At 43.2% G+C, this 8,735-nt stretch overlaps 2 protein-coding genes across 3 annotated transcripts; one reads left to right on the plus strand and one right to left on the minus strand.

The window, feature by feature from the left end:
* LOC104432560 (probable leucine-rich repeat receptor-like protein kinase At5g63930) lies at window positions 1-4,201 on the plus strand. Its single transcript, XM_010045021.3, is given in 3 exon segments — window positions 1-3,589; window positions 3,778-3,885; window positions 3,888-4,201. Coding segments are annotated over 3 exon segments (3,312 nt in total). The 5' UTR covers window positions 1-651; the 3' UTR covers window positions 4,154-4,201.
* Window positions 4,202-5,614: 1,413 nt separating this feature from the next.
* Window positions 5,615-7,306, minus strand: LOC104432562. Of its 2 annotated transcripts, none has more exons than XM_010045023.3 (4): window positions 6,865-7,306; window positions 6,508-6,756; window positions 6,112-6,381; window positions 5,615-5,988 (listed from the first exon to the last, which is right to left on the minus strand). In XM_010045023.3, the coding sequence occupies exons 1-4, from the start codon at window positions 6,868-6,870 to the stop codon at window positions 5,935-5,937; spliced, it is 579 nt and encodes a 192-aa protein (XP_010043325.2). In that variant the 5' UTR covers window positions 6,871-7,306; the 3' UTR covers window positions 5,615-5,934. The 2 variants fall into 2 exon arrangements, with proteins under 2 accessions (XP_010043325.2, XP_010043324.2); XM_010045022.3 differs by having other exon boundaries at window positions 6,112-6,384.
* Between the last annotated feature and the right edge of the window lie 1,429 nt (window positions 7,307-8,735).

Raw genomic sequence — 8,735 nt, forward strand, 5'->3', positions numbered from 1 at the left:
AGCGAGCGTTGAGAAAGCATGCTTTGTCGGCCATGACAATCTCTCTCTCTCTCTCTCTCTCTCTCTCTCTCTCTCTCTCGTGAAGGTTAACCATCCTTCATGTTCACCCCAAAGCTCAAAGAAAAACCTTCACTTTTTGAGCTCTTCGGTTTCTGTGTTCCTGCTTTCTTGATGATAATAATCGCGAAAAGGGGTTTTCCATCTTCATTGCACTTCGAAGTTGACGGGAAGACCATGGGCGAATAGTAAACCCGTTTGCTTACATTCATAACGTGGCTCTTCCTTGATTAAAACGATTTTCCTTGGTCAAATGTTTTGCCGATGACCAGAAAAGAAAGATTCTCCTTTCAATAGTTTTTGGTGTCTCTCATGAAGTAAAAAGGAGGTACGTGAGGCCTTTCTTCCTCATCTTCTTCTTCCTCCTCATATTTTTCACCCAAAATCCTGTGTCCTTCGATGAGAGTTTTGTTTATTTTAATTCCTGCCGCACCTGCATTTCAAGTCGGGGTATGAGTCTATTGAACATTCAGACACTCAGCTTATGTGAAACTGAATCATATTCAAGAGAAGAAGCTTGAGAGGAAATATTCTATCTGACCCTGTTTTAAATGCAACATATAGAGGGGACTTTTTCATGGTTGAGTGATTGTTATGGTTTGGAATATGGAGAGATTGAAACGGGTGTTCTTGGCCATTAACTGTGTTGTGGCTGCTTTTCTGGTTCATCGGTGTCTGGGGCTTAATGAGGAAGGTCAATACCTGTTTGAAATAAAGCAGAGCTTCATTGATCAATTCCATCGTCTTGATAGCTGGAATGCCAGTGACCCAACTCCTTGTGGATGGAATGGCGTGAATTGCTCGTATAGTTACTATGATCCAGTCGTGTACTCTCTCAACTTGAGCTCGATGAATCTCTCCGGATCTTTATCTCCTAGTATTGGCAAACTGGTTGGCCTGACCTATCTTGATCTCTCTTTCAATAAGTTGTCTGGAAATATACCAAGGGAAATAGTCGACTGTTCGGGTCTCGAGGTCATCAAATTGAACAATAATCAGTTTGAAGGGGAAATACCAGTGGAATTGTGCACACTACGGTCTCTGACATCCTTGAACATATGCAACAACAAGATTTCCGGGCCTCTTCCTGAGGGGCTTGGAAACCTTTCCTGGCTGTCCGAACTGTTTGCATACTCGAACAACATCACCGGATCGCTGCCCCGTACTCTTGGGAATCTGAAGAACCTGATGTCTTTCCGCGCTGGACAGAATTTGATTTCGGGAAGTTTGCCTTCAGAATTAGGTGGGTGCAACAGTTTACAGTTTCTCGGTCTCGCGCAGAACAAGTTAACTGGGAACATTCCAATTGAACTCGGAATGCTCCAGAGCTTGACTGACTTGATTCTTTGGGATAACCAGCTTTCTGGGGTGGTGCCTAAAGAGATCGGAAACTGTACAAGTTTAGGGACTCTTGCCCTCTACAAGAACAATCTTGTGGGTGGAATACCAAAAGAGCTTGGCAACCTGATGTTTCTGAAGAAACTATATGTTTACTGGAATCAGTTAAACGGAACGATACCAAGAGAAATTGGCAACCTTTCTTTAGCTACAGAAATAGATTTCTCGGAGAATTTCCTAACAGGGGAGATACCGATTGAGTTTGGGCATATATCGGGCTTGAAATTGCTTCACCTTTTCCAGAACCATTTAACAGGTAACATCCCCAGCGAGCTTGCTAGCTTGAAGAACCTAACAGAGCTCGATCTTTCCATCAACAACCTTACCGGTCCCATCCCTTTGGGGTTTCAGTATCTGACAAGGCTTTACTCATTGCAACTCTTTAACAACTCGCTGAGTGGCATCATTCCTCCAGGGCTCGGTGTTTATAGCAATCTCTGGGTGGTTGACTTATCGCAGAACTTGCTAACGGGGAAAATTCCCCGGTATCTGTGCATGAATTCCTGTCTTTTTTTGCTGAACTTGGGGTCGAACATGCTCACAGGGAATATTCCTAGGGGGATCTCAAGCTGCAAGTCCCTCGCGCAGCTTCGGCTCGTCGGAAATAACTTGCAAGGCACTCTTCCACCAGATTTGTGCGGCCTGGTGAACCTTTCTACCGTCGAATTAAATCAGAATAAGTTCAGTGGTCCCATACCTCCACAAATTGGAAAATGCAAAGCACTGCAAAGGCTTCACCTTTCCAATAATTACTTTGTGTCAGAGTTGCCGAGAGAGATTGGTAATCTTTCTCAATTGGTGACTTTCAACGTCTCGTCAAACTTGCTTACCGGGCAGATTCCGCCCGAGATCTTCATGTGTAGGAGGCTTCAACGGCTGGATCTGAGCCGCAATGATTTCATGGGTGCTTTGCCAAGTGAGGTTGGAAACCTTTCCCAATTGGAGCTTCTCAAGCTTTCCGATAACAGGCTCTCGGGCACCATACCCGTCACGCTTGGGAGCCTGACCCGATTGACTGAGCTAGAGATGGGGGGGAATTGGTTCTCCGGGGCTATACCAGCTGAGCTTGGAGCGCTCTCGAGCTTGCAGATTGCCCTGAATCTGAGCTACAACAACCTGTCTGGAGAAATGCCGCCTAAGCTTGGGAATCTTGTTCTCCTGGAGTATCTCCTACTCAACAATAACCGCTTGACCGGTTCGATCCCCAGCTCCTTTCAGAATCTCAAGAGCTTACTAGGCTGTAACTTCTCGTACAATGTCTTATTTGGGCCCTTGCCTCTTTTGCCGCGGCTCGATAGCATGGCTGTGAGTAGCTTTCTTGGGAACGAAGGGCTGTGTGACGGACCCCTAGGCAATTGCAACGCCTCTCCATCTTCGCCTTCTTTACTCCCAGAGACAAACAGCCAAAGTTCAAAATTAGCTAAAGTTGTCGCCATAGTAGCAGCTGGGATTGGTGGGGTTTCTTTCATTTTAATCCTGGTTGTCCTGTATTTCATGATAAGGCCAGTTGAGACCGTTGCGCCTTTGCAAGAAAACCCAGGTTCTTCACCAGTCTCCGACATTGACTTCTTCCCGAAGGAAGATTTCACTTTCCAAGACTTGGTCACGGCAACTGATGACTTCAGTGATAGCTTCGTCATTGGGAGGGGAGCTTGTGGGACAGTGTTTAGAGCAGCGTTGCCGACCGGCAATACCATTGCCGTCAAGAAGCTAGCGTCCAACAGAGAGGGAAACACTATGGACAACAGCTTCCACGCAGAAATACTGACTCTCTGGAAGATCAGGCACCGAAATATTGTGAGGCTATACGGCTTCTATCATCATCAGGGCTCGAATTTCCTCCTTTACGAGTACATGGCAAGGGGAAGCTTAGGGGAATCGCTGCACGGGTCTGCCTACAATCTCGACTGGCCAAGGCGTTTCTTTATTGCTCTTGGAGCTGCAGAGGGGCTCGCATACCTGCACCACGACTGTGTGCCTCGGATTTTCCACCGGGACATTAAATCGAACAACATCCTGTTAGACGACAAGTTTGAAGCCCACGTAGGAGATTTTGGATTGGCCAAAGTTATCGACATGCCACAATCCAAATCCATGTCAGCAGTGGCGGGCTCTTATGGCTACATCGCCCCTGGTGAGTATCAATAGGAACCCAAATTCACCCCCTCCTAAACAAAAGAAATCGCATTTCAGAATGCACGAGCCGTCTGAATGACATGTGATAATTTGGTTATGAATCAGCAATCCGCCTTCAAATCATATTCTAAAACACCGTTTGAGAGATCTAGGACTCTCACAATGTTCTTGATCTTGTGATGGCAGAGTATGCATATACCATGAAAGTTTCCGAGAAGTGCGACATCTATAGCTATGGAGTCGTCTTGCTGGAGCTGCTGACGGGGAAGACTCCGGTGCAACCCCTGGACCAAGGCGGGACCTCGTGACTTGGGTGCGAAATTACATCCAGGACCACTCGTTATCTCCCGGAGTGCTTGATGTGCGAGTGGACTTACAGGACGAGAGCACTGTATCCCACATGATCACGGTCTTGAAGATCGCTCTGCGTTGCACAAGCATGTCTCCATCGGATCGTCCAACAATGCGGGAAGTCGTCGCAAAGCTCATTGAGTCTGGTGAGAAGGAAGGGAAGTTTTACTGTTATCCTAGTGATGATACTGACTCGAGAGATGAATCTTGAATACTTTACAGAATAACACGCAATTTTAAAGTTCTCTCTCTTATACCAGTTTCTTGTATTGAGCTTCTTATCTGTCTTTCTTTTCTTTTTCTTTTTTTCCCTTTTTGCATGGTAAACAGTATCTGTTCACTTGATCATCAACAGGTACTTGACATGCTAAAAAGGATTGAAATGAAGAGGCGCTTGACTTGGTGACTTATCATTTTTTTTTTTTAAATTATCTTTCGACAATAAGCAAATCCAATGGATTTTAACACGAGTCCCCTGAACAAATTCTTTTGAGTCACCAAAGATGCTCAATAATTTCCCTAAATTCAAAAGGCAGTAGTCATGCAAATACAAAGTAGTCAGCAAACATGTCTAAAGGCTTTATGTCTTTAATGCCCTTCTGTCCATTGTTTACCTGTCCGACTACTTGAACTAAACCAGATGTGTATGAAGGATAATCCAAGATGAAATACCTCCAAATTAACCGATGAATAAGCCTTCATTCAAGGTGGATGCGCATCAGGACAATTTGATGGGGCAAGCAGTTCGCCCAGCAAGATGGTGCGACGTGGAACAATGCCCAGCAAACGAAACCTTCGACATATCTGGGGGATTGATTTTGCAATAGAACGATCACAGAAGCATAAACGTAGTAGATGAGTGATGACCTCAAGAATAAAGAAGACAAATTTCTTTGCAAATGTCCCGTTGATTAACGGAAGCATACTTTACACTGATCAACAGATAACTGCAAGGTCACGAGTGTCTTAATGAGCGTCCCAAAGTATTGTTTTTTCCCGGAAAAGCATTACATCGCTTTCTTTTCCAACACTGAAATTATTCTAGCTGTAGTGAATCTACTCCCGGGACATGATTGCTTATGATCGGTGATGGCTACTTTACTTTTCACTCAATGGCTTGTTTTTCCAACATTGAAATTCTTCTAGTTGTAGTGAATCTACTCCCGGGACATGATTGCTTATGATCGGTGATGGCTACTTTACTTTTCACTCAATGGCCTTTTCGAAAGGTCATCGGCAGCTTGGAATGAGTAGGTATTTTCGGGATGCATCAAGCACGAGAATTGTCATCTTTGATATCGTGATGTTCAACATCTTACTCAGTGTCGCATGCATTGCGTCAACATCCAGAGCTGCTACGAGAATTTATCGTTTGAATGTAATAGTTTCACAACCGGGTGTATCAATGGAGGCGCAAATAAGGCGTGTAACCAAAGTGAAGCTCCAGAGTTGCCGAATAAGTTGGAAGAGAAGGAATTGCTGTTCGAATGATACTAGCTGCAGTTCCAATAAAAAGTCGTCCTGCTTCGAAGTTTCGATCCCATTCAGTTCATAAATCGAACCTGGGAAAGTTCTCCCTAGTCAAGCAGAACCAGACGACAATTTCAATTCGACCCGAGTTCAATCCAAACCGGTTCGAACTGTTCCATGCTCATTTAACTGCATCAGACAGTAGCGAAATAAAGTCTGCTCATTAGGCGATTCAACTCGTTTATTTCAATCTGTTTGCTTCCTCAATGACTAAATTTCAAATTCATCATCACTATCATCCAATCGTAAAGCTACTAACTGAGCACATTAAGGTTGATCGCAAGGCCGGAGTGTGGCCATCTTGGAATCCAGAAATGTACTTCTACCTCCTCGATCTATACTCAATATATATAATATCAATTCTTTCCACACATTTTCGGCAAAAACAAAACCATAACAAAAGAAAACTTTTAAGCGTGAACATTTTTGAGTTCTCACTAGCACTGGACCTGGACAATGAGCTTAAGCTGTGCAAGCTGGAGCCAGACACCTTGAGATGAATCCCAGCATCTTCTTCTGAATCAACGCGAGTTAAAAGGGTGTCAAAGCATTCATCAAACCGACAGTCTTCGTACATAGATCAACCGTACAAATTGGAGGCGATTTACAAGGGAAGGAGGGAGAGAGAGTGAGACTGACCCTCTTGGTGGTGCGAAGGAGGTCGGGGGATATTTTGTAGAGATCTTCATCGACAGGCTTCGGGGGTCGTCTTCGTGGGGACATTGGAGGATAAGGGACCGAACCGGCGTCGTCTTCTTGCAGTTTATTGTCAACCTTGTTTTTGTCGTTGCCAGTCACTGACACGTAGCGCTGTCCCTTTGGCGGTTCTGACACGTCACGGTCGCACGTTCTGGATTGCTTTTTGGGCTCCTCCTTGACATGCGCGGGTCGCTTTTCCCTCACTCTTGTCTGCTGGAGAGACAGATCCCACATTAACAAAAAGAAGAGCACAGGCACGCCATTGTTAAGGTTTCCGATCTCTCCCTAACATGACCTAATCTTGAAATATCACGACGAAACCGAAGGCGAACCAACCTTTCCAGGAGGGACGCCAAGAGGAGCAGCGGTAGGATGACGGCGGCGATGTTGATGCCTCTCTTCAGACAAACCAGCACTGGCGCGCGGCTGCGGACGACCACATTCGCCGGATGAAGAAGAGGAGCAATGAGAGCGGACCAAGCCGGCTTGTCTGGCGCTGTCGAAGTACTGAGTGATGGGAAGATCGTTCGTGTAGTCCCAGTTCCCGAACGCCGGAATCTGTCCACTCTTCTTGTAATAACTCTCCTTCGTTGTTGCACCGAACACAACAGAAAAGAAACTTCAGACCCAAAAGCCAAAACAGAACTTGGTGACAAAGAGACGGATAACGAAAGTCAAATGATGGAGACTTACTTCCATACCACACACCCCAGCACAAGAAGCCAAGGAGATAGAGAGAGAGGGAGTGGCAGATAGATTGAGAACTGAGAACAGAGAGGAAAAGATGAGTTGATCTTTCCGTTTCTTGTTTGTTTTTTTCTTTAGGCTTTTGGGGGATTTTTCACTAGATGGTGAAAAGGGTTGAGAGCGAAAAGCTTAAAAGGGGAGATAGAGTTTGTCTCGGGATTGCCCAAAAACTCCAAAGGCTCCAAAAACTCAAATCTGGCTTTTCTCCTATACGGGAGTTTTGAGGACAGAGAATTTAGAGAGCAAAATCAGTGAATCTTGAAGCTGAAGCACAGGTCTCCATTTAAAGGCAGCACAGCAGCAACGCACAGAGATGGAGACAAGGGACGCTGGAGAGAGAGAGAGAGAGAGAGAACTGTTGAAAAGGGTGGATAGTTTTTCAACCTTTTGTCAGATGGTCCATGCTTATAAAGAAATATTACTTATTGTATTCACCACCCTCTGCAATATTTCCTTTATAGTATCATCTGCCATTGAAAAATAGCTTGCGTGGACACGTTTTCCTGAGTTCCGTTTTTCTATTCTCTTTTTTTTCTTTTTTTCTTTTTGACATTCAAGTATCTAAATCTATCTCTCTAAGCGTAAAGTGTATTTTGTCTCACTGTTCATGACTTTTCTAAATTATCCTGCAATAAATAACAAAAGATATATCTATTCATTTTGTCTTACTTTTAGTGGCTTTTCCAAATTATCTTCCCATTAGATATAATTAAAATTTTCGATAACTTCTCATTCCAATCACACTTGTTTATATAACCCACCAAGCTTCACAAGCAAAGTTAGCACGTGCCAATGGACTAGTTATTAATTTCAGGAAAAACACATAAAATTTAAAAATTTTAAATTCTCACAATCTTCATCATTTTAGGCCTGTCACAAGCGATTTTCCTTTCTAAATTTTAGTTTTTCATTATTAAACTAGTACTTTTGACTTTTATTTAACTCGAAACGCTTGAAACATGTCAAAATATCAAACAATTGATGTGTGGAGTCTTATATCACTTTCTCGAATTCTTCAAATTTGTCATGATATTTTTTGTTATTAAATTTTAAAGAGAAAAACCTAAGTACGGCTCTAATCCTTCTCACCTTTTTTATCCCTGAGTTCACTTGGCATGAACAGAAGAGGAGGAGGAGGAGGAGATGATGGGTTTGAATTTGATGGCCTCGGTTAAGAAAAAGGAAAGCAAAGTGGAGTTTAGGTGAGAGTGCACAGTGCTAAAAAGGTGAAAAGAAAGGGGAAGGAGGTTCTGAAATTGATTGTGGTGGATGGTGACTTTGCTGGATTTCTACTAGTGATTTGGACATTTGCGTGTTTCCCACTTAAAGACCCACTCATGATGAAAAGGAAGTTCTTAAGAAGAATTGATGGTGATGACATATATATTAATTAATTGCAGGAAATTTGAAGATGGTTCATTTCCTCTTATATTCATTTTCAATTATCCTGCATAATATTAGTTTTAAAAATCAGATTTAGTATTGCTAGAATGACCCTTTACAAAAGGAGGTACTTGCTAAGAGGGCGATATTGGAGGGGAAAAAGCTTCTCCATTGGTGTTAGATTTACTATTATTGTGTACACATGCTAATGAACAAGAAGATGTCAAAAGGAATTATATAATAAACCGCAACGGTGTAAATTTTCCTTTTGAATCTAGGCACTTATAACATCAAGGCGCATGTGCGCGCCCATGTCAAGCATCGTTTGTGTGTACACATGTCCTGACTTCAATTTTCAATAGTACTACTTCAATTTTCAATAGTACTATTTACATAAAATAATTGCACTATTGATACCTCGATGAAAACCAAGG

The sequence above is a fragment of the Eucalyptus grandis genome, chromosome 6 (genome assembly GCF_016545825.1).
Source record: "Eucalyptus grandis isolate ANBG69807.140 chromosome 6, ASM1654582v1, whole genome shotgun sequence".
NCBI lineage: Eukaryota > Viridiplantae > Streptophyta > Magnoliopsida > Myrtales > Myrtaceae > Eucalyptus > Eucalyptus grandis.